The following is a 25,864-nucleotide window of genomic DNA, read 5'->3' as shown; positions in this document are numbered from 1 at the left end:
AACCACTATCGTGCAGATAAGAAATTGTTGACGGACGGACTGACGACGGACGAAGGGTGATCACAAAAGCTCACCTTATCACTATGTGACAGGTGAGCTAAAAAATAAAGCAGTAAAATTTACTAAAATAACAGACGATAAGTGATCACTTCAATGTGTTGCCTGAAAGGATTTTAACACTACTTTAATACGCATTTAACCTGTAATACAAAGAAAATTACCATTTTGTGTTCAACTTTTTTATCTTGAACATAAAATTGACGATTTCAAGAACTTTAACAAAATCACTCTTTGGGCATGGGTACTATTTGCCCTTGGTTAATAACATCTCCGGCGAGTATTAAATTGATGATTGAACAGCAAACCATCTGTCATATTCAATTTTCAATGGTCTGATCGGCTGGTTTCATTTTTAGCATGTACACACTTTTATTTTTATTCACAAACTTTTATGACCAAGATCTTTATTTAATACATTTTAATATTCATTTTTTGTGTTATAAGTCACACTGACACAATTTTATATGGTGACTTTCCAGACTTAAATGGTGCAGGAAGACCCCAGGTACTCCTCCGGGCATCATCTCAGGCAAGAATTGGCATCTGGGTAGAACGGCCTACCTTCCGTCAGCCAGCTTGATATCTTTTTCACATGATGACCTGAGTGGGGCTCGATCCCACAGTGGTTAGGGGCAAGTGATTCAAAGTCGGGCCACTCTATTTTATATTTGATGGTCAGAAAATAACTGAAAGCATACGTAGCTAGATAGGTCCCTGAAGGGGATTTGTATGCAATGGAATATATAGATAAATACCTCCAATCAAGCAACTTGTAATATATATATAGATCTGTCTTCATAAGCATATCACAGATTTTTTTCCCTTCATAATAGGGTCCTTCCCTCAGAAAATATCTTTTAAATTATGCAGTTTTCCCAAAAAAACTGATTTTACATCAGGTTTTTTATTCCCTTTGCCCAAACACCGAGCTATTTTTGCTCCAAATCACAGGCCTGGGCCCCTTTCCCTCGCTAGCAAGACATTTCGACCCCAACTGATATAATCAATAAGTGTGATAATCCAATCAAACTCTATCAGGACAAATCAGAGGCACGTGTTTGTTACGCCGCATATATTCAAAGGATATTAATTGTGCTTTGGCAATATAAATGCAGTAAGCATTTTTATATTCATATATTAAACATGAAATAATTCTTTTAAAAACTGATTTTTCATAATAATTTTATGTTTTCTTCTTAAATAATCAAATAAAACATGAAGAAATAATTCAATTAGTTCCAATAAGGGTGATCATAACAGCTCGCCTTGAATCTGCGACTCTGGTGAGCTCAAGTATCAAGCAGAAGTCAAATAAAAGAAGTGTTTACTGATGTATGGATTTATTCCCCAATGTATATGTACAATCATTATTAAATATATTGAAGAATCATACTTACATCAACATGATAAATAAAATGATTAAAAAAAATTAGAGCTGGTTTTGAGAAAAGTGCATGTCTGCCACAACTGCCTAATCATCTGAATAGTAAGTCTGTCTTAAAGTTTATATACTATTTACTCACAGAAAATATACCTTTGACAGTTTTGGAGTATGCGGTCTATATCGGATAAGTGCTGGAGTAAGCGGCCTATTGGATAAGTGCTGGAGTAAGCGGCCTATCGGATAAGTGCTGGAGTAAGCGGCCTATGGGATAAGTGCTGGATTAAGCGGCCTATCGGATAAGTGCTGGAGTAAGCGGCCTATCGGATAAGTGCTGGAGTAAGCAGCCTATCGGATAAGTGCTGGAGTAAGCGGCCTATCGGATAAGTGTTGGAGTAAGCGGCCTATTGGATAAGTGCTGGAGTAAGCGGCCTATTGGATAAGTGCTGGAGTAAAGCAGCCTATTGGATAAGTGCTGGAGTAAGCAGCCTATTGGATAAGTGTTGGAGTAAGCGGCCTATTGGATAAGTGCTGGAGTAAGCGGCCTATTGGATAAGTGTTGGAGTAAGCAGCCTATTGGATAAGTGCTGGAGTAAGCAGCCTATTGGATAAGTGTTGGAGTAAGCAGCCTATTGGATAAGTGCTGGAGTAAGCAGCCTATTGGATAAGTGCTGGAGTAAAGCAGCCTATTGGATAAGTGCTGGAGTAAGCGGCCTATTGGATAAGTGTTGGAGTAAGCGGCCTATTGGATAAGTGCTGGAGTAAGCGGCCTATTGGATAAGTGCTGGAGTAAGCGGCCTATTGGATAAGTGCTGGAGTAAGTGGCCTATTGGATAAGTGCTGGAGTAAGCGGCCTATTGGATAAGTGCTGGAGTAAGCGGCCTATTGGATAAGTGTTGGAGTAAGCGGCCTATTGGATAAGTGCTGGAGTAAGCGGCCTATTGGATAAGTGCTGGAGTAAGCGGCCTATTGGATAAGTGCTGGAGTAAAGCAGCCTATCAGTAATTAAAGGGTCATATAAACTCTAAGTGCCTGGGCTGATTTGGCTAGTTATCAAACTAAAAATTTGCCTAGGACTTATTGGCTAACACATTTCATTTTTTTTGTTTGGAGAAGATCAGATGAGAAATGTTCGACTGAGTGCGGACAAGATTAGTGACAGACAGACGGACACACACACACACACACACACACAGACAGACAGGAGTTAATCAGTATGTCTACCGCCACACTGTGGTATGGGAGACATAATTATGCAGTATGCAGTTTATATGTAAAGTGGTACATCTTCTTGCATGGTTAACTAGAACATATACAAAGTACAACCATCCCAGTCTATATTGTAACATGAAATATATTTATGTATTAATTATACATGCATGAGATACTGTCAAATTTAAAATAACCATTTTGGCAAAGATCTAATATACCTGTTTATGAAACTATTATACTCTTAATAGAACTGGATGCCTTTGTTTTCTCAAACATGTTTTTTATTGTGAACAAATGAAGACACATGCACATATGTGCTTACTGTAATATCAGATGGAAAAGTTTGATTAAACGAAGACAAACCCTTGCTGATGCCTTTTCCCTCGTAAGTTTTCATGAGAAATAAGTTTCGCACAATATTTTTTTTGTAAAACCAAAACTTTGCAAAAAATCTCTTTTTTTTAAAAAACCTTTTCAAATCACTTTGCCAAGTTATTTTAAATCTGACAAAAAAACATACTAACAGAATAAATCAACTGCTGCAAGCACTTCAGAATGTCTGAACACAGTTAATTATTCTAAGCCATAAATTCTTACACATGAAAGATTATTGCTACCAAAATAAGAACAAACCATGATGGCAGATGAGCCCTCTTAAAAATAATCTTAAAATATACAAACACAGTGGAACCTCAAAATCAAACTCCTAAAGTAGAATAAATCCCCGCAAACTGAACAGCTGTTTTGGTCTGAAGGAAGTTCCATCTGCTGAAAGTAACCTCTCTGTATCAGAGACCTCTCCAGAGATCTTGCCAAACCAGTGACCTCTCTTAATTGAACTTCTCCTATATGGTCCTAAAGCGAATTTGCTTTGAAAAGTTCCACTGTCATGTAGTAAAATCTCAGTGAATAAATGAATTGAGCAAAGATGGCATTACACATTATTTACACAATATCCCCCAATTACTAAAATGAGCCGTGCCATGAGAAAACCAACATAGTGGGTTTGCGACCAGCATGGATCCAGACCAGCCTGCGCATCCGCGCAGTCTGGTCAGGATCCATGCTGTTCGCTAACAGTTTCTCCAATTTCAATAGGCTTTAAAAGCGAACAGCATGAATCCTGACCAGACTGCACGGATGCGCAGGCTAGTCTGGATCCATGCTGGTCGCAAACCCACTATGTTGGTTTTCCCATGGCACGGCTCAAATGTATATATTGGTACTATATGGTCCAAACAGCCTTGGGCAACCTAATGATGAGCTATCTATCTCTGTGTAAACCATTTCCAGAATTATGATTCAATTAACATTTGTAACAACAAAATGAGCACTGAATGATGCATTCAGTTTACAGGGAAAACAACAACTGTTACAATACTATACTGAACAGCAAAAGAAACTATCCTGTTTTATAACTGGGGTATTTCTTATTTAAAAACTTTAATTTGTAAATCACTTGTGTTTTTCAATTCACATTATACATGAAGAACTTCACGTGTAAAAATTTAAAAAATCAATCAACCATGAAGTCATTAGTCCAACAATAGCCATTTTGCACGAAATTCATGTGCACCTGTAATTAACAATTTTCTTTGTGTAATTTTATTGTCATTGGAAATATTGATAATTGGCGAACTCGGAAAACAGCAACAAGTTTTAAAAATATTGTTGGTTGCACCGCACGACTGAATCAAATTTAGCGCGAGCGCCCAATTCGAATGTTAAAATGCAACTGACACGAAGAAGATAAAGCGTTTCAAATGGCTATTGTGGGACTACTGAATTCACGGCTGATTGAATTAAAAAAATTTATCACATGAAGATCTTCATGTGTAATTCTGGTATGAAGAAACAATTCAAATTTGAAAAAATATTTTTTTATTTCAAAATATACCAGTTATACATCTGAACAGTTTCTTTTGCTGTTCAGTATATTTGACATCTGTCTGCCATGCTTCAACGATTTTGTTATACTACTGAGAAGTCATGGCAGTTGACCGGATGTACCTTTACAGTTTTCAGCTCTTAATGAAATGGGTGACAATTCAGTTTTTGAGGCCCACATAGGAGACAAATTATAAACGTGAAATAAATGTAAAACTTAACAGAAATGAAAACACCATTTGAGCCACGCCATGAGAAAACCAACATTATGCGTATGCGACCAGCATGGATCCAGACCAGCCTGAGCTTCCGCCCAGTCTGGCCAGGATCCATGCTGTTCGCTTTCAAAGCCTATTGCAATTAGAGAAACCGTTAGCGAACAGCATGGTCTGGATCCATGCTGGTCGCAAACGCACTATGTTTGTTTTCTCATGGCACAGCTCATTTTGATAACAGAAATTCAATATATAGTGCACTGTTGTGGCGCGTTTTTCTGACCATAGTTATTGTCTTGTAGAAGAATGCAAAAACAGTGAACTTTTTACAAAACGACTGCAAGTAAAAACTGTCATAATCGTATACTGTATTTAAAACATTTCAGTCAGTAAATCCATTGGTATCGAGAGAAAAGTGTTTATATTTAGCAGCAGTACATTTTGCACTGGATGGGAAGATGTCTTTAAAGTTAACAAACACACCATTTTGCTCATTGGGTGACGAAATATCCAGTCTATTTAGGAAGTACTGAGTAGTTCAAGATTTTAAGTATTTTTATGGTGCAAGACAGAAAAGTAAATTTCAAATGAATAATATTTTTATAAGCATTTTCGAAAGATTTTGTGTCAGAAAATAATTCTTATGTATCATTAAATCAACAATAATCGATCATGAAATTCTGCAATAAAACAAACAGAAAATAAATCAAGCAAAATATAAACTTCCAAAGCTATAATGGTAATGAAATATACGTATTTCTGTATAATATTAAATACTGATAACCCCAAATAATTTCATATACTCTGTGATACCTCCCTCCAATGTATGGCACAAGAAATGTAAACCCTTCATTATGATGGTTAAAGCTACTCGCCCACAGTTTTGGTGAACTTTTTCATGTTCCATGTTTATTTCCACCAAGTTTGGCATAGAAGATATATATGACACTGAAAAATGATGAAACTGGTTGAAAAAAAAAATTAGATATTGGTAGAAATGTAAGGAAAATGTAAGAAAAATGTAAATTTTCTGCATTATATTTCAAGTGTTGCAACAGTTTACTACCTCCTGCAAAATATTTTTGGAAATTTATATGACCTTATGTCAATAAGTTTGTACCACTAGTCACTTTCAAGAGTACTCACTTTTTTACAGATTTTTTAGAGAAATCATTTTTCGCCTAAAATATGTGGGTTAGTCCCTTTAAAAACAGGCAGAAGATAAAGCTATGTACTTCATTATCTTCATATTTTCAAAAAATAGTTTCAGAGCCCCAGTGTAACATTCTTAAGTAACCAACTGATACTTTTTTAATTTTTCATTTTATAGATTGGTCTGAAACCCTGAAACCAACAATTTCCTAAGCCTTGTTCCTAACAGTAATTACACCTATATATATAATCAATTATATACCCTTCCGATCCTAATTTTTAAATAAATACACATGGTACATACACAGAGGTTCTTAATTTCAGTCAATTTACATAACTGGTTTATCACTGTAAGAAAAGTCTTGTTTTCATTAAAAATTTTGGTAAGTTCCAATAACCGACATTGTAAAAAACTAACTAAAATAGAAATGTGTTACATTGTAAGCAAGAAGGAAGTATTAAAATAACTGCAAAACAAAATATCTAATCACATCAAATATAACACATAATCAGTCCTACTTTGCTAAAATGTACTATTTTTATAAGCAAAATACACTGATGTATTGCTAAATATTTTTCCAAAGAAATTACCCATAAAACAGTTATTTTAAATATCACAGTGAAATAACAAAATAAAATATCTTATCCTGTTTAAGTATTCCAGCCATCACTATGTACTTAATAAGCATTTTATGTTAAAGTATTAATTCAAAACTGACATGACTTCTACAAAACAAGAGGGCCATGATGGCCCTATATCGCTCACCTGTTATCATTGCACTTGAGGACAAGAAGGTCCTCAGAAAAAATATCTAAATCCAAAGGACAGGAACAACAAAGGGAAGAATTTAAACAAAAAGAAAAAAAAAATTCTTACAAGGTATAGATGTGTCAAAATACACCTAAAAATTGGAGGTACCATCCATGTTGTACCACTGAAAAGTGGTCTCGGTTTTTCCCTACGGCCAATAATAAAAAAGTTACTAAAAATAAGCTATTTATAGTAACGAAAAAGGGAAGTAATTAAAAAAAATATATATTGTAAGTGAACAAAAGAAAGATCTGCCAAATAAATCTGTTGATATAAATGAAATTTCAGATCAGTATCTTCATTAGTTACGGAGATATACCCATTTTAATTTGAAATAAAGGGAGGTAATTTGACATAAAATCAGTCCATAGTTATCTACTCTGATTGTCTCATTCCAACTAATAACAATAATGAAATTTCAAATACGTCCTATAAGTACTTACTGATATAAATCCATTTTGATTACAATCAGGGGAGGTAATCAGATATAAAATAACTCTGGAACCTACGATTGGATCTGATTTGTCATGGAATCCAAGATTTATTGTTGTTGAAGACATTTTGGACGTTTGTATCAAATAAAACCATAAATGAAGTCTCTATATGGCTGCAAAAGCCAAAACAGCCAATTTTGGACCTTTAAGGGGCCATAACTCCGGAACCCATGATGGAATCTGGCCAGTTCAAGAAAGTAAGCAAGATCTTGTGGTGATACAAGTTGTGTGCAAGTTTGGTTAAAATCAAATCATAAATGAAGCTGCTATTGTGCAGACAAGGTCAAAATAGCTAATTTTGGCCCTTTCAGGGGCCATAACTCTGGAACCCATTATGGGATCTGGCCGGTTCAAGAAAGGAACCGAGATCTTATGGTGACACAAGTTTTGTGCAAGTTTGATTAAATTCAAATCATAAATGAAGCTGCTACTGTGCAGACAAGGTCAAAATAGCTAATTCTGGCCCTTTCAGGGGCCATAACTCTGGAACCCATGAAGGAATCTTGCCAGTTCAAGAAAGGAACCAAGATCTTATGGTGATACAAGTTGTGTGCAAGTTTGGTTAAAATCAAATCATAAATGAAGCTGCTATTGTGCAGACAAGGTCAAAATAACTAATTTTGGCCCTTTCAGGGGCCATAACTCTGGAACCCATAATGGGATCTGGCTGGTTCAAGAAAGGAACCAAGATCTTATGGTGACACAAGTTCTGTGTAAGTTTGATTAAATTCAAATCATAAATGAAGCTGCTATTGTGCAGACAAGGTCAAAATAGCTAATTCTGGCCCTTTCAGGGGCCATAACTCTGGAACCCATAATGGGATCTGGCCAGTTCAAGAAAGGAACCAAGATCTCATGGTGATACAAGTTGTGTGCAAGTTTGGTTAAAATAAAATCATAAATGAAACCACTATCGTGCAGACACGAAATTGTTGACGCACGGACGGACTGACGACGGACGACGGACACCGGACGAAGGGTGATCACAAAAGCTCACCTTGTCACTATGTGACAGGTGAGCTAATGACACTTGTGCATCATTAAGCCCTTTTTGATAATATTTCCAATTCTTGTTTGAAAAATAGATAAAGTCGCATATATATTTTGCATCAGAAAAACTGTTGTGTGCATCTCGAGGGCTGAGCGCGAAACTATTGTATCTTGTTCTTTATTTATATACAGTTACAATAGTTTCGCGCTCAGCCCACGATCTATCTCGCATTTAGTCATAAATTCCTGGGCAAAATGTTAATTTCAAAAGCATATCTATTATTTCTATTACTAGTTTACTAAAAATATGAAGTTAAGCTTTCAGTTGTCAGGATTTTATTGCAGAAGTCGAAGGTGCTCAGGAGATTCTGTTAGTTTTTGCGGTCGCCGAGCAGTCGTAGGATGTGAAGAAACAGGTTGAGAATGTCGAGATACAAGTTAATGGCAGCCATGATGTATTCCTCCGCCGAAAGCTTGTGCATCATCATGTGGGTGTCGAACACGATAAACAAAGAGAACAAAATGGCACCACCTGCAGAGATTGCTCTATCCATGATATCTAACGGGATGATTATCTGAAACATAATTTAGAAACTGTCACACAATAAGGCCTCTGAACATAAAATGAAAACTCCGTCAAGTTAAAATACAACTGAAACTCGGTATCTCGAATTCCAAGGGATTGAGAGATTTTCTTCGAGATAATTGAAATTCAACTTATAATGATATTTTGTGCATAAATTATGCTTTCAGGACGAGACTTGAAACTTTTTTTGAGACAGCCAAATTTTGTGATAAGCGAGTTCAAAATATTGAAGTTTTAAACTGTATTAGTTTATCACAGACTAGACCTTAGATACAATATGACACCTGTGTTCAAAACTAGTATATCTGAAGATTCAACAGTTTCGCGTTGACTTGATATTATTTAATTTATATTTTTTACTTCTATTATCTCAACAAATTTTTCATAGAATTTTTTTTCTACCATTCACTCTGACTATTTCGATGTAGGGTAAATCTGAGGAAGCTAGTTATCCTTGGAGAGATTTATACTCTGGACGTGGATGATAGTGTCTGAAAACAGTGTAAGTTTGAGAAAGATCTATTTAGTATCAAGACCTGTTTGTAAAACACATGAGCCGTGCCATGAGAAAACCAACATGTATCCAGACCAGCGCAGCTTTCAAAGCCTATTTCGATTAGTGAACGGCATGGATCCTGACAAGAATGCACAGATGTGCAGGCTGGTCTGGATCCATGCTGGTCGCAAACGCGCTATGTTGGTTTTCTCATGGTGCGGCTCATATGCCCAACATGGCCTAGTCGAGGCAATTGTCTTGAAGTAAGCCAAAGCTTTGTTAGTTATTGAGTGGAAACCTTTTTCAGTTTCAAGTTCCTTGCTCTTTGACATATTGACTCAAAAACTTAAAGGCTAATAAAGCCTCTGATTAAAATGAGACTGCCTCATTTTTCATTATGAACATAAAATGTATCAATTTCTTAGTGAATCCTATTTCCAATTCTTGTTTTCTCTGAATATTTGTCAAAGGTTTGAATATTAATTAACATTGTAGAAAGTTTTATTGAAACCAATGATTTTATTACCTCCCTTCTTATCTCATACTGTAAAAGTTCATATGCAGTATAAAAAGTAGTGATTTTCAACTCTTGCAATTATGCTTAACATCTGTTTGGACAGCTTCTCCATCTGTTTTTTACATAAAATTTTAGGCCTTAAGGAACTTTAAAACATTAGGGGTCATGTGCTGACCATAGGCAATCATCCTATAAAGTTTGATCTCTGTAAGCCAAACCAATTTCTCTAGTTACTAATTGGAAACCAAATGGTCTACAAAGGGTCAGACCAACCTACAGAAAATGAGCAAAACAAAATACTCTCCCTTCTTTGAAGGGGAATAACTAATACAGATAGAGTGAATAACATAGAGTGAGTAAATAAAACAACCAGAATTTCTAAGTGTGAAATGGACATAATGCATGGAATATTTCTGCAGTATCATATGTCGAACAAGTTTTTGAGTTTGATTTAAATCCATTTAGCAATAACTTAGATAAAGTGGAAGTACAATATATGTCAACCACATTAAATTTAAATAAAAGGCATTTAGTAATAGTGGAGATAGAATGGAAGTGCATCTAAACTTAAACCTGAATTCTAAGGAAAAAGGGTTTTGATTCATGAAATATTAGTGCAAGAGGTATGGACCTTGTGTCATATGATGTGGGTCATGATTAGAAACAACTCTGTCTGCAGCAAATTTGAGATTAAATGGAAATGCATCGGAACTTTAAACTGAAATTCTAAGTATGATAGGGACATAATTAATGGAATACTTCTGTTAGAACAATGCATCCTGTGTCATCATGGTGGTTGGTGGGTGGTTGGGGGGGGGGGGGAGAGATAAATCAAATCAATTTATAACAGATATAGGAAGTGCACAAAACCTTTAAATAAAAATTACAGGCATACTTTATTCAATATTTGAGCAGGAGTTATGGACCTTGTGTCATCTGATACGGGTGATCATATACAACAACTATTTCAAGTTTGAATCAAATACATTTAGTGATAAGAGTGCATTAAAACTTAAACCTGAAATTCTAAGTAAAAGGAACATTATTCATGAAATACTGGGTCCCAAGTTACGGATGATGATGAGAACCAACTATTTTAAGTCTGAGGATAATCCATCTTGTTATAAACAGATTAAGTGGAAGTACATCAATACTTCAACCAAGCTGTGGACATAGATGCTGGTGCCAGGGCAAATAAGAAAGCTCTCCATATACTTCGTTTAATCAGGCTGAAAATCAACATCCACAGACCAGCAAACAATGCCTTACCTGAATCAGCATAACCAAAATCAACACCCAGAGACAGGAAAACAATCTATAATAAAGAACAAATAGATATACAAAAATGTTATTGCATCATACTGTTCAGCTGGTCAGACCAAAATGAGTAATATTTAGTTTAAACAAAGTGAAAAGAATGTTTATTTTACATTTAAAGGTCCATTACTAAGGGAAAGTGAGTTGGCAATTTTTTTCATAGCCAGTGCATAGACTTCTGCAAGACACTAAATAATGAAGATTGGCAGGTCAAAATTTACAGAAGGTCTTTGGAACTCAAAGAAATGTATGTGTATTATGTTGAAATTTCAATGAATCGACAGAATGACCCCCCAGGTCTTTTTAACTTTCTTCATACTTCATAGAAAAATAATTGTACATATACTGCGTTTATTTCGAATTTCTACATACCAACTTTCATTTTCCAATAAAATGAAATAGTTTCTGTGCTTTTTAAAAGAAATATAAATGTTCACTTTCCTTAGTATTGGACCTTTAAGATCAAAATATATCTTTCACACATAAACACCAATTTTTAAAATTTCACTCCCTGCTATGCATAAATAAATGCAGCCCCTATTGCATACATAAGGTTTTTCACTAGGTACTTCTACTGACCAGTTATTTGAACCTGACCTAGATTTCATCAGAACAATCGGCAGGATGAAATTTCATGAATATCCAGTCTAAAGTGCAGCCCTAACGCTTACACAAGGTATTTCTTAGATTTGATCAGGTGACCTAGTCTTTGACCCAAGATGACCCATAGTTGAACGTGACATAGATTTCGTCCAGAATAACAGCCTCATAAAATTCAATGAATATCCAGTTTAAAATGCAGCCCCTAATGCATACACAAGGTATTTCTTTGATTTGATTGAGTGACCTAGTTTTTTTAACCAAGATGACCCATATTTGAACCTGCCCTAGACTGCATCAAAAGAAAATGTGATCTCTTTTGCATAGGCAATGTATTTCTTTGATTTGACCAGGTAACATAGTTTTTGACCCCACACGATCAATATTTGAACTCGATCTAGATTTCATCAAGATAAACATTCTGATAAAATTTCATGAAGATCCGCTGAAAAATGCAGCCCCTATTGCATCCACAAGGTTATTCTTTGATTTGACCAAGTCGCCTTGCTTTTGACCTAACATGACCCATATTTGAACTGAACCTAAATTTCATCAAAGCAAACATTGCGGGAAATGTAGTCCCTAGTGCATTCACAAAGTTTTTCTTTGATTTTACAGGGTGACCTAGTTCTTAACCCCAGATAACCCCTATTTGAACTCGATCTAGATTTCATCAAGACAAACATTCTGATAAAACTTCATAAGATCCACTGAAAAATGTAGCACCTATTGTATACACAAGGTTATTCTCTGATTTGACCAGGTGACCTAGTTTTTGACCCAACATGACCCATATTTGAACTTGACCTAGATTTCATCAAAGCAAACACTTTGATCAAATTTCATGAACATCCTGCCTAAAATGTAGCTCCGATTGCATTCATAAAGGTTTTCTTTGATTTTGGGTGACCTAAATTTTGACCACAGATGACCCTTACTTGAACTCAACCCAGATTTCATGAAGACAAACATTCTGATCAAATTTCATGAATATCCAGAGTAAAATGCAGCCATTATTGCATACACAAGGTTTTTCTTTGATTTGACTGGGTGACCTAATTTTTGACCCCAGATTACCCAAATTCAAACTTGACCTAGAATCATCCAGACAAATGTTGTGATCTAATTTCATGAAGATTCGGTGTTAAATGCAGTCCCTATTGCATACACAAAGTTTTTTCTTTGATTTGACCTAGTGACCTAGTTTTTGACCCCAGATGTCCCATAATCGAAGTTGACCTAGATTTTATCAAGGCAATCATTCTGACTAAATTTTCATGAAGATCAATTGAAAAATACAGCCTCTCTCGCATACACAAGCTAAATGTTGACAGCCGACAGACAACAGACATCGAGTGATCACAATAACTCACCTGAGCATTGCTGACCTAAAAAGACCTATCCTGCTCCCCATGGACTGGTTTGCTAGGTATAGTACAGGCTACCTATCCTGCTCCCCATGAACTGGTTTGCTAGGTATAGTACAGGCTACCTATCCTGCTCCCCATGAACTGGTTTGCTAGGTATAGTACAGGCTACCTATCCTGCTCCCCATGAACTGGTTTGCTAGGTATAGTACAGGCTACCTATCCTGCTCCCCACGGACTGGTTTGCTAGGTATAGTACAGGCTACCTATCCTGCTCCCCACGGACTGGTTTGCTAGGTATAGTACAGGCTACCTATCCTGCTCCCCATGAACTGGTTTGCTAGGTATAGTACAGGCTACCTATCCTGCTCCCCATGAACTGGTTTGCTAGGTATAGTACAGGCTACCTATCCTGCTCCCCATGGACTGGTTTGCTAGGTATAGTACAGGCTACCTATCCTGCTCCCCATGGACTGGTTTGCTAGGTATAGTACAGGCTACCTATCCTGCTCCCCATGGACTGGTTTGCTAGGTATAGTACAGGCTACCTTACCTGCACCCCATGGACTGGTTTGCTAGGTATAGTACAGGCTACCTATCCTGCTCCCCATGGACTGGTTTGCTAGGTATAGTACAGGCTACCTTACCTGCACCCCATGGACTGGTTTGCTAGGTATAGTACAGGCTACCTATCCTGCTCCCCATGAACTGGTTTGCTAGGTATAGTACAGGCTACCTATCCTGCTCCCCATGAACTGGTTTGCTAGGTATAGTACAGGCTACCTATCCTGCTCCCCATGGACTGGTTTGCTAGGTATAGTACAGGCTACCTATCCTGCTCCCCATGGACTGGTTTGCTAGGTATAGTACAGGCTACCTATCCTGCTCCCCATGAACTGGTTTGCTAGGTATAGTACAGGCTACCTATCCTGCTCCCCATGGACTGGTTTGCTAGGTATAGTACAGGCTACCTTACCTGCTCCCCATGAACTGGTTTGCTAGGTATAGTACAGGCTACCTTACCTGCACCCCACAGACTGGTTTGCTAGGTATAGTACAGGCTACCTATCCTGCTCCCCATGGACTGGTTTGCTAGGTATAGTACAGGCTACCTTACCTGCACCCCATGGACTGGTTTGCTAGGTATAGTACAGGCTACCTTACCTGCACCCCATGAACTGGTTTGCTAGGTATAGTACAGGCTACCTATCCTGCTCCCCATGAACTGGTTTGCTAGGTATAGTACAGGCTACCTATCCTGCTCCCCATGGACTGGTTTGCTAGGTATAGTACAGGCTACCTTACCTGCACCCCATGGACTGGTTTGCTAGGTATAGTACAGGCTACCTTACCTGCACCCCATGAACTGGTTTGCTAGGTATAGTACAGGCTACCTATCCTGCTCCCCATGAACTGGTTTGCTAGGTATAGTACAGGCTACCTATCCTGCTCCCCACGGACTGGTTTGCTAGGTATAGTACAGGCTACCTATCCTGCTCCCCACGGACTGGTTTGCTAGGTATAGTACAGGCTACCTATCCTGCCACCCATGAACTGGTTTGCTAGGTATAGTACAGGCTACCTATCCTGCTCCCCACGGACTGGTTTGCTAGGTATAGTACAGGCTACCTATCCTGCTCCCCATGAACTGGTTTGCTAGGTATAGTACAGGCTACCTATCCTGCTCCCCACGAACTGGTTTGCTAGGTATAGTACAGGCTACCTATCCTGCTCCCCATGAACTGGTTTGCTAGGTATAGTACAGGCTACCTATCCTGCTCCCCATGGACTGGTTTGCTAGGTATAGTACAGGCTACCTATCCTGCTCCCCATGGACTGGTTTGCTAGGTATAGTACAGGCTACCTATCCTGCTCCCCATGGACTGGTTTGCTAGGTATAGTACAGGCTACCTATCCTGCTCCCCATGGACTGGTTTGCTAGGTATAGTACAGGCTACCTTACCTGCACCCCATGAACTGGTTTGCTAGGTATAGTACAGGCTACCTATCCTGCTCCCCATGGACTGGTTTGCTAGGTATAGTACAGGCTACCTTACCTGCTCCCCATGAACTGGTTTGCTAGGTATAGTACAGGCTACCTATCCTGCTCCCCATGAACTGGTTTGCTAGGTATAGTACAGGCTACCTATCCTGCTCCCCATGAACTGGTTTGCTAGGTATAGTACAGGCTACCTTACCTGCACCCCATGAACTGGTTTGCTAGGTATAGTACAGGCTACCTATCCTGCTCCCCATGAACTGGTTTGCTAGGTATAGTACAGGCTACCTATCCTGCTCCCCATGAACTGGTTTGCTAGGTATAGTACAGGCTACCTATCCTGCTCCCCATGGACTGGTTTGCTAGGTATAGTACAGGCTACCTATCCTGCTCCCCATGAACTGGTTTGCTAGGTACAGTACAGGCTACCTATCCTGCTCCCCATGACTGGTTTGCTAGGTATAGTACAGGCTACCTATCCTGCTCCCCATGGACTGGTTTGCTAGGTATAGTACAGGCTACCTTCCTGCACCCATGAACTGGTTTGCTAGGTATAGTACAGGCTACCTATCCTGCTCCCCATGGACTGGTTTGCTAGGTATAGTACAGGCTACCTTACCTGCACCCCATGGACTGGTTTGCTAGGTATAGTACAGGCTACCTATCCTGCTCCCCATGAACTGGTTTGCTAGGTATAGTACAGGCTACCTATCCTGCTCCCCATGAACTGGTTTGCTAGGTATAGTACAGGCTACCTATCCTGCTCCCCATGAACTGGTTTGCTAGGTATAGTACAGGCTACCTTACCTGCACCCCATGGACTGGTTTGCTAGGTATAGTACAGGCTACCTATCCTGCTCCCCATGAACTGGTTTGCTAGGTATAGTACAGGCTACCTATCCTGCTCCCCATGAACTGGTTTGCTAGGTATAGTACAGGCTACCTATCCTGCTCCCCATGAACTGGTTTGCTAGGTATAGTACAGGCTACCTTACCTGCTCCCCATGGACTGGTTTGCTAGGTATAGTACAGGCTACCTATCCTGCTCCCCACAGACTTCTGGGTTGCTGTCTAGGTATAGTACAGGCTACCTATCCTGCTCCCCATGAACTGGTTTGCTAGGTATAGTACAGGCTACCTATCCTGCTCCCCATGAACTGGTTTGCTAGGTATAGTACAGGCTACCTTACCTGCACCCCATGGACTGGTTTGCTAGGTATAGTACAGGCTACCTATCCTGCTCCCCATGGACTGGTTTGCTAGGTATAGTACAGGCTACCTATCCTGCTCCCCATGAACTGGTTTGCTAGGTATAGTACAGGCTACCTATCCTGCTCCCCATGAACTGGTTTGCTAGGTATAGTACAGGCTACCTTACCTGCACCCCATGGACTGGTTTGCTAGGTATAGTACAGGCTACCTATCCTGCTCCCCACAGACTGGTTTGCTAGGTATAGTACAGGCTACCTATCCTGCTCCCCATGAACTGGTTTGCTAGGTATAGTACAGGCTACCTTACCTGCACCCCATGGACTGGTTTGCTAGGTATAGTACAGGCTACCTATCCTGCTCCCCATGGACTGGTTTGCTAGGTATAGTACAGGCTACCTATCCTGCTCCCCACAGACTGGTTTGCTAGGTATAGTACAGGCTACCTATCCTGCTCCCCATGAACTGGTTTGCTAGGTATAGTACAGGCTACCTTACCTGCACCCAATGAGCTTAAATCTTATTTACTCTGCAGAGTACATGTCATTTAATAATTAAAACCTGCTCTGCTCCTCATGAGCTTAAATCTCATTTACTCTGTGATGTGTACAAAGCTTTTTTTTTCTACGAGCTGAAATTCTGTTTGCTCTGCAGAGTGTAAAAAGTACAATCCCTGATCGTCTTATTTTTTCAAGCTGAAATTCTGTTTGCTAAAACAGAGACCAAGCCTACACCCCATTTGCTGAAATCTTGTTTGCTGTATAGGGAGAACATAGTACAATCCCTGCTCATGAAATACTGTTTGCCAAAACAGATCAATTATAAAAACCTACCCTGCTCCCCATGAGCTGAAATCTCGTTTACTCTGTAGTGTGTACACTGTCAGTGCTACAGTAACTCCCATAGTGAGAGCTAATGCCTCAATGACAACCATTTTGTCATATCTGGCCACTGAAAATACAAAGAAAACATTTTTTTTACAAAATACATATAAAGATATTTATGGAGGGGAAACTGTACACTGCTGCAGATATGAAAACTATACAGATATGAAAACTATCAACTGATGCAAACCAGAAAAGTAACTTTCGATGGAGTGGTTCATAGATAACTCAGAAAGTAAACTGATTTCACATCTGCAAAGGGAAATGCAACGTTATTCTTATGTTAGGTCGATCTGCTAGGATGTCTTAAATTATCTAAAGAAGTGAAAAAAATATTCAAAATCGGCTTAAAATTGAGAAAGTTATGAGCATTTTAATATTTAATGAAAATTGTGGCCGTTTTGTTTCCATGGCAACATTAAACAAAATGGTCGATTTATTACATTTCTAGATATATTTTTGAACCTCATCCACTTATATCTGTAAAATAATTTCTCTTATTTTTTCAACTATAATGAAAGAACTTATCACGTTTTACATCTTTCACTAAAAGTAACTTAAAAATTAATCTATTTAAAAGGTTATTTGCTAAATAAGGAATTCAGCAGTGTGTAAATGACGTCATAAACACACTAAATGGCAGCCTCCATGATAAGCCATTTTCTAAAATTTCGAACTGCCAAATCTTTTTCAATCATGGTCCGATTTTAAAAATTCTTTTAACACAATGTATTACGACAGGCTTTAAGATGTCATTTATATAAAATTAACTTACTGTCAGGCATTCCTCCTTGCTCTTCATGATATAAGAATCAGGATTCTGTCAAAGTACAACTTACACTTAAGTGGTATATCGCATTCATTGATAAAAATTATGTATTCTTGTGCAAGCTTTTTCAAGAAATAAACAAGTTCAAATAAGGCAACAAAATGACCTTACTGCTATAAGAAATACTATAAAATCATTAACATTCATTGGGGACTATTTTTTGTGGACTTTGTAATTGCTTCAGTCCCTGAAATTTAATCCCAGTGAGTTGTATAATCCCCATTCATTTTAAGTTCTAAGGTCAAAATCCTTAAATTTATATTCCCCACAAAAATGCAAAACTTTGTGCCCAGGAAATTAAATGTTTTCTAAATAGGTGCACAATGAAATGGACAAGGCAGTCTGAATACAGCTATATCCCCCACCACTGTTATGGATAGTGAAAGGGTTGATGATATTTGGTGGAGGCATTGACATTGTCAAGTACATATTATAGTGATTTTGACCTTGGAAGGCTAAAACTTGAGCCAACATGACTGACTCATGAGTTAGAACTGCACATTGTCTTGATGAGGTGATCAACTGACTAGTTTCATGAAAATCCTTCAAGAGGTTTAGGAGATACTGAGCAGACACAAAATGGAAAGCTCAAACCTTTGACCTTGAGTTGTGACCTTGAACTTGAGCTGACATGGCTGAATCATGACTTCTCCACATTGTCTTGATGAGGTGATCATTTGACCCAAGTTTCATGAAAATCCTTCATGGGGTTTAAGTTATATGATGCAGACACAATTCTTACCGACGGATGGAGACCATTCTTTTAACCCCCTCCACAACTCGTGTCGGGGGATTAAAAAGAGAAAATAGAAAAAGTGGAGAAAAAAGGTGCATTATGCAATGCAAAAAGGAAAAGAAAATAGGAACGGCAGAGAAAAACTACAGCTGCTTTTAAGAAAAGCAAATGTCTCCCACAACTGCCTAATCATCTAAATAGTAAGGCAGTCTTTATATACCGTTTAATCACTACAAATATACTTTTGAAGAGTAAAAAGGCTGATTTTGGGTAATTCAAGGGCCATAATTTCGAAGTGCCTGGGCCGATTTGGCTAGTAATCGAACTTGGCCAAGGACTTATGATCAAACACATTTTGTTAAAGTTTGGTAAAGATCGAATGAGAAATGATTGACTTAGAACGCGGACAAGAGTAAAAGGACTATTTTCAGTAATTCAAGTGCCATAATTCCTAAGTGCCTGAGCCAATTTGGCTGCTTATCGAACTTGGCCGAGGAGGTATGGTAAAACACATTTTGTTCAAGTTTAGTGAAGATCTGATGAGAAATATTTGACTAAGAGTCAAACACATTTTGTTCAAGTTTGGTGAAGATCAAGAGAGAAATGCTCAACTTAGAGTGCGGACAAGAGTAAAAAGGCCAATTTTCGGTAATTCAACGACCATAATTCCAAAGTTCCTGGGCCAATTTGGCTGGGCTGAATTGGCTTATTATCAGACTTGCCCTACTAGATGCACATTTATCAAGCCAAAAGGACTCCTATACTACTCGAACTGCATGCACATTCCTGGACCCAAAAGGTACCCTTTACTACTAATAAGTACCGGTAGTATAGGGTACATTTTGGGTCTAGGAATGCGCATGTGCTTTGAGGGTTTTTCGGTAATTCAAGGGCCATAATTCTGAAGTGCCTGGGCCGGTCTGGCTAGTTATCGAACTCGGTCGAGGACTTATGGTCAGACACATTTTGTTCAAGTTTGGTGAAGATCAGATCAGGAATGTTCGACTTAAGAGTGCGGACACACAGACAGAAGTAAATCAATATGTCCTCCACAACACTGTGTGGTGGGAGACATAATAACTTACCAACCACTCCTACAGTGAGACTTTCCAATGCAGTCTACAAAAGAAACAGAGAAAATCATAGGGTTGATGTGTTACATCATAATCCTAAAGTACATGTTTCAGAAATGAAACTGTGGCAACTCAAAGTAGTCCATTCTCACATACAGTCTACACTGGTTCTGTTTCTGCTCAAATATCAAACTTCAAATTTATAGGAACAGGTTATTTCTGTACCTATTTTTCCAGTTCCGCTCTCTAGTAACCAAAATTTGAGCCGTGCCATGAGAAAACCAACATAGCAGGTTTGCGACCAGCATGGATCCAGACCATCCTGCGCATCTGCGCAGTCTGGTCAGGCTCCATGCTGTTCGCTTTTTAAGCCTATTGGAATTGGAGAATGTTAGCGAACAGCATGGATCCTGACCAGACTGCGCGGATGCGCAGGCTGGTCTGGATCCATGCTGGTCGCAAACCTACTATGTTGGTTTTCTCATGGTGTGGCTCATAATTTTTCTTGCTCAAAATTCTTCGAGTTATCGGTATGTTAGGATTTATGACAAAAATTGTATTTTGTGTAACTAAAAGTCTTAAGAATCTTTTTCATAAGGATATCCTTATATTTGGTGTACTTACAAAAACTGCCAGCAGTATATAGTTTGTGGGTGTTTCCTGTCGTTTAACCATCAGTGCGAACAAGGTGCCCAGTGTTCCAATAAATGCTACCAACATTATCCAAGGACTGAAAAACAAACATCCATTTTGTTCACCATTAATAAAGTTCTAATAATACTTTCCCCATAAAACAGAGCTATGGGCCAATTATCTGTTGTATCTTGTCAAACTCTCTAGGACAGTTTAGTATCAGTAGAAATTAAATGCAGACCTGATCACAAGGCCAGTAGTTTATCATGTCATGGAAATGAAATACAGCTAATACATAAATTTGGTATTATACAAGACTTTGTGTAATAAAGCTTTAACACTGATGTCGTTCTAAGTATAGGAAACATTGGTTGAATACTTTGTCTATTACCATATGTAAAGAAAGACGAGATTTTCATGTTTCAGCTGGAAAAACTTACATGTGACAAAAAGAATATTAAATTTTGTATCTTTCCACACTGAACTGATTATCTCATTGGATAAAATTGATAAAATGCTTGGCAGAGTCATTTTATTACTTATTCAACTTGTTAAATAAATTCAATACAAAAAGACACTTGTGTAATAATTGGTGACCTCAATTAAAAAGACACCAAACCCAAACACATATACAGCCTACTAATAGTACTAGAAACATCTTTACATAGATCTGCTTTACTGTTACTTCTTTCTAGAAATATAAATAAACTTCATTTGACCTACTTTTTGTCGATGAAAAAATTGAAGTCTTCATTAATGTAGCAGCAGAGGCTTATCAGTGTTGTCAACAGTAACTGGGCTGTCACAATTCCATACACCTTTCGTAGAAAGCCTGTCAAATACATAAATAAACTGTGTCAAAATGTAAAGACAATCATTTGCATGAAAATATGTCAAGCAACTAAGCTCCATCTAACAATATTAGCAAATACATCCTCTAAGGATAGCCTTTGATACTGTATTACAAAGAATACCAGTCCAGGCACTGGGAATTTCTGAGATGCTTTTTAATGGCTCCAATCCAACTAAGAGGAAAGTACTTCATTGTTCTTCCAAGGAAAGACAGCTACATGTATGTGCGTATCTGTGCTCTAGACCAGGAATGTGAAAGAACAAGGTTATCTATTCACAAGGAGCTAGGCTAAGTTACATGCCTCCATAATTTTTTCTGTCTTCCTGTTCTGAGAGATTTGTCTCACTCTCTTCAATATGGTCAAATTATCACCCTGTATCTGCACTGGTAGATGAATTTGGCACTTTCGAGTGCTGTATTTTTCTAAATTATGTATCAATATAAATCTTCTTTGAACCTGTTTATAACAGAAAGGTGCTATATAAATTTGGTATAGTAGTGAGTACAAGTTTCACAGGAAATCTGTACAGCAAATAAGCTGTGTCTGAGGAAAGGCCAAGATTTGCTTGCAATCTGTGAGACATACATTTGGCAAACTGCATTTATAAATTAATGCGAAATTGCAAAAGTAGATAATTCACAGGTAACCTGTAAAACAAAATATAATGAAGTACCACAATGAAAAAATAAATCTACATGTACATTTAATAATGTAATATTAACTCTTACCCTGCTAAAGTTCTATTATGAACTTGTTCATCTTTCAATTTGGACAGTATAATTAACTGTTAAAAGAGGTGCTTACTGAAGATACTGAATGAATGGCGAACAGTGCAGACCCTGATCAGACTGCACAGTAGTGTAGGCTGATCATGATCTACACTGGTCGCAACGGCAGAACCAATAGTGTCGAGCAGGATAAGGGTTATAGACTGCCTTTTTTGCAACAGACCTTGCTTTAATTATGACAACAATCTTTTCAATCTTTTTCAAAATATAACAGTTGAAAATATACAAACCAAGCCTGATTGAAACATGTGCTGTTGCCACATTGCTCCCATACATGAAGTCATCAACAATTGATGGCTGACCAGTTTTAACTGACATTATTCTTTATGATGATGTCTTACAGTTGTAATATTTCTTGAGCAGCGTCAAATTTAATCCCTAAATAAATGAAACAATATTTCAACTCACTGATATTTTGTATATACAGATATACATGTAAAAACTTAATAGGCCTTTTCGTAATCATGCTGTTTAATAAATTGTAAGTAAATTTCTCCCAAGTCAATATGCTTAAAGTCTAATCTAATGAGGCCTAAAAAAACCTTTGTTTCCGGTAACATGCTCAAAGAAATTAGGGTAGGTAGGTCAGAAAGATTTTTTTTGGGATTTTTTTTTATTATGTGAGACTTTGTTTTTTTTATTAAGTGAGACTTCGGAAATTATTTTTGTGTCAAAAGATGAATACAAATAAGGGGGTTATGCCTTTAGAGCATCAGTAAGTTGATTTCTAACATCACTGGCCATGATTAAAGCATAAAAAGTCCAGTTTTGCAACTGAACAGTTACAAAGTTGAAAAAAATATTCTGCAAGGCCATAAAAACATTTAGGGTCAGGCCAAAAATTTAGGGTAGGTAGGGATACCTGAAATAAACAATTTTTTTACGCCTAATATTGCCTTACTTTTGGCCAGTTTAATTTCTTGATGTAATATCTGACAAAATATGCAACATTTGAGAAAATACAATATTGCTGTAAATTTTATAAGTTCAGAGCAAAACCTCTTTTTAGGCATGTGTGCACACAAAAAAAAACTCTTTTCTAACTTTATATTTCATTATGTGGCATAGGCATTAATATCCAGGGCTTAAGCTAGGTCAAAACAAACTGGAAGGTCACTTCTCCCTCCAGCTGATTGAGGTGTGCAGAGGGAGGTGGTGAAACTTTTATATTTTATTTTTCCTACTTTCTAAATTAAAAAGGAAAAAAGTGTACTAGAAAGTTCCTGATTTCCCCCGAGCTTGAGAAACAGAATTTCCTTTTTCTGCATAAAAACCATTGATAAGACCATTGCTGTTTCTGAATAAAAAATCACTGAAACATAAAAGACAATTTGTCTGTTAAAATGTGAAATCACAAACGCATAAACAGGGTTTTCCCTTGGAAATTTTCTATTTCAAGGGGTCATTTTTGTAACTTGAAAACTTTAAAAACGAATAGATAATGAAATAAAAAATCCAAGAGAAAACACTGGAATTGTGACGCCGAGTTTTTAACACTACTGTTATTCAACTTGTCTTTTATATATTTTGGCTTTTTTCCAGATTTTTCTTAAAATCGGACTACAGTTTCAAGCATTTGGGTGCATCTGCGTGACTGTCTAGTAAGTGAAGTGTTAAGAAAATTTTTTGCAGCCCGATACGAGTGATAATAAAAGGCCGGCATTTCATCTTGCCGTTTAATGTTTGTAGATTCCGTTTCGTTTGAGAACGAGGCAGTGACAGGGATTTCCTCATGTGCAGAAGACAGAAAACACGTCATCTTTTGTTAGTGAGCCATTTTTGTTGAATGGTTTACCGTATAAAGAGACCTAGGGGTATCCGATAATTAAATCTAGAATGGAGTCTATATACCTTACTACTTCATACCTACGCGCGAATCGGTACTTACTTTATAATATTAAGTACGAAAATTTGCAGTGTTATTTTGACAGGTAGTTAAGTTGCGCCATCAATGACGCTTTCAGAATTATTTTGAGGGTCATTTTGTAAATCAGTGTGTTAAAACGCACAAAACTGTGCAACAAGGAACTGTACACTACAGTGGGTCAAATCATTTCTCATCGGTCGCTGTCAGTCCGTCTTAGTCAATGGTGATAAGTCGGGTGAGGTCCTGGTCACATCTGGTGTCCCACAGGGCTCTGTCCTCGGCCCTCTTCTCTTTCTGCTATACATAAACGACCTGCCTGAAAATATTGTTTCACAGGTCCGGTTATTTGCTGATGATACTGCTGTTTATATCACAGTCAACAATGTTACACAACAACATACTCTGCAAGAGGACTTAACCAGGTTACAAAAATAGGAACACACATGGGACATGAAATTCAACCCATCCAAATGTACAGTGATTAATATTTCCAAGTCTAAACACCCTTACAAATCCACTTACACACTACATGGGCAGACACTAGCAACCGTGAGTGATGCAAAATACCTTGGTGTTAGCATCACTTCAGATCTAAACTGGAACAAACACATAAACCAGGTCACTTCAACAGCTGGTCAAACACTTAACTTCATTAAGCGCAATATTCCCTCCAAACAGCAAAATATTAGGGAATTTGCCTACAAAACCCTTGTTAGACCACAACTAGAGTACTGCAGCTCAGTGTGGAGTCCACATACACAGCTCAACATACATAAAATCGAGATGGTCAAACGCAGGGCCGCTCGATCGGTCACCAGTGACTATTCAAATTACAGCAGTGTCACACACATTTTTAGCAATTGGGGTAGCGTTCCCTTGCAAACAGAAGAAATGATGCCAGGCTACTGATGTTTTACAAGATTGTCCATGGACTGGTTGCAGTGCCGATGCCATCTTATATTTTACATCCTACCCGGCTCACTAGACACATGCATTCCCTATCTTTCCGGCAAATTCAAACACCCTGTAATTATTACAATTTCTCTTTCTACCCGGCTACTATCATTCTCTGGAATTCTTTGCCGGCTGACATTGCTCAAGCATCTACCCTGGACCAGTTTAGGCAAGGGGTAACCAAACTGGGCCAGGACTTCTGAGTGACCAGGCTGTTTTTAATCCTTTTACTGTACATTTCGCCTTTTTATTAGCACTATCAGCTTTGTCTCAAATTCTCAGAAAATACTTTAAGTATTACTTTATTTCTCCTGTACATTCCTGCTTTTAAACTCTTATGCACTGACACGCACCTGCATAAAATACTCGCAAGGGTGTCATGCAGTATTTATAGACAGACAGATAGGAAAACCCGGCCTGTATAAAACTCGGTAACTCCGACTTTACATTTTGCTTAGATATTCTAGTGTCACTGTGTGATATTTTGCATTTGATTTTGATATATTTTGCATTATTGTTATTGATATTTTAGCTAATTCTCGATATATATAGACAGACTTAGCTAAGTAGCTATTTTGTGACATTCCTGGGACCCGTTTCAAACAAGTCATATTGTCCTACTTTTCTTTTCGTTTTCTTGTCATTTATAGATTAAAACAGCAGTACTGTGAGCATTATACATATATATTGTTTGTCTAAATAGTTTGAGGAAATAAAGAACAATGATAAAAAGCATATCAAAACTGTTTGAATACAATATAGAGCAGTGTTTACTATTTTCGTCACGTACGTCAACAAATTTGACAGGAAGTGTCTTACAACACCGGAAGTATCACGACAGAAAATAGTTCCAAAAACGAATTACACAATTTCTAACGTTATCCTGAAACAAACGTTAGTCTAATTCATTTAACTTTAAAAAAGAAAACAAAACAGCTTTTTTCGTTATGATT

The 25,864-nt window shown here is 37.8% G+C and overlaps 1 protein-coding gene across 3 annotated transcripts; it reads right to left on the bottom strand.

Annotated features, from left to right (window-relative positions):
- Window positions 1-1,383: 1,383 nt before the first annotated feature.
- LOC123530236 (protein lifeguard 4-like) lies at window positions 1,384-25,803 on the bottom strand. 3 transcript variants are annotated; one of them, XM_045310993.2, is made up of 8 exons: window positions 25,702-25,803; window positions 22,321-22,468; window positions 21,172-21,280; window positions 20,440-20,545; window positions 19,828-19,861; window positions 17,127-17,244; window positions 11,071-11,116; window positions 1,384-8,777 (listed from the first exon to the last, which is right to left on the bottom strand). In XM_045310993.2, exons 2-8 carry the CDS (start codon window positions 22,406-22,408, stop codon window positions 8,574-8,576), a joined length of 705 nt encoding a protein of 234 aa, XP_045166928.1. In that variant the 5' UTR covers window positions 22,409-22,468; window positions 25,702-25,803; the 3' UTR covers window positions 1,384-8,573. The 3 variants fall into 3 exon arrangements, with proteins under 3 accessions (XP_045166928.1, XP_045166925.1, XP_045166927.1); XM_045310990.2 differs by having other exon boundaries at window positions 25,667-25,784; XM_045310992.2 differs by having other exon boundaries at window positions 25,686-25,784.
- Window positions 25,804-25,864: the final 61 nt, after the last annotated feature.

The sequence above is a fragment of the Mercenaria mercenaria genome, chromosome 13 (genome assembly GCF_021730395.1).
Source record: "Mercenaria mercenaria strain notata chromosome 13, MADL_Memer_1, whole genome shotgun sequence".
NCBI classification, from domain to species: Eukaryota; Metazoa; Mollusca; class Bivalvia; order Venerida; family Veneridae; genus Mercenaria; species Mercenaria mercenaria.
The sequence above is the reverse complement of the archived record's forward strand: the minus strand, read 5'-3'. Positions and strand labels throughout refer to the sequence as shown.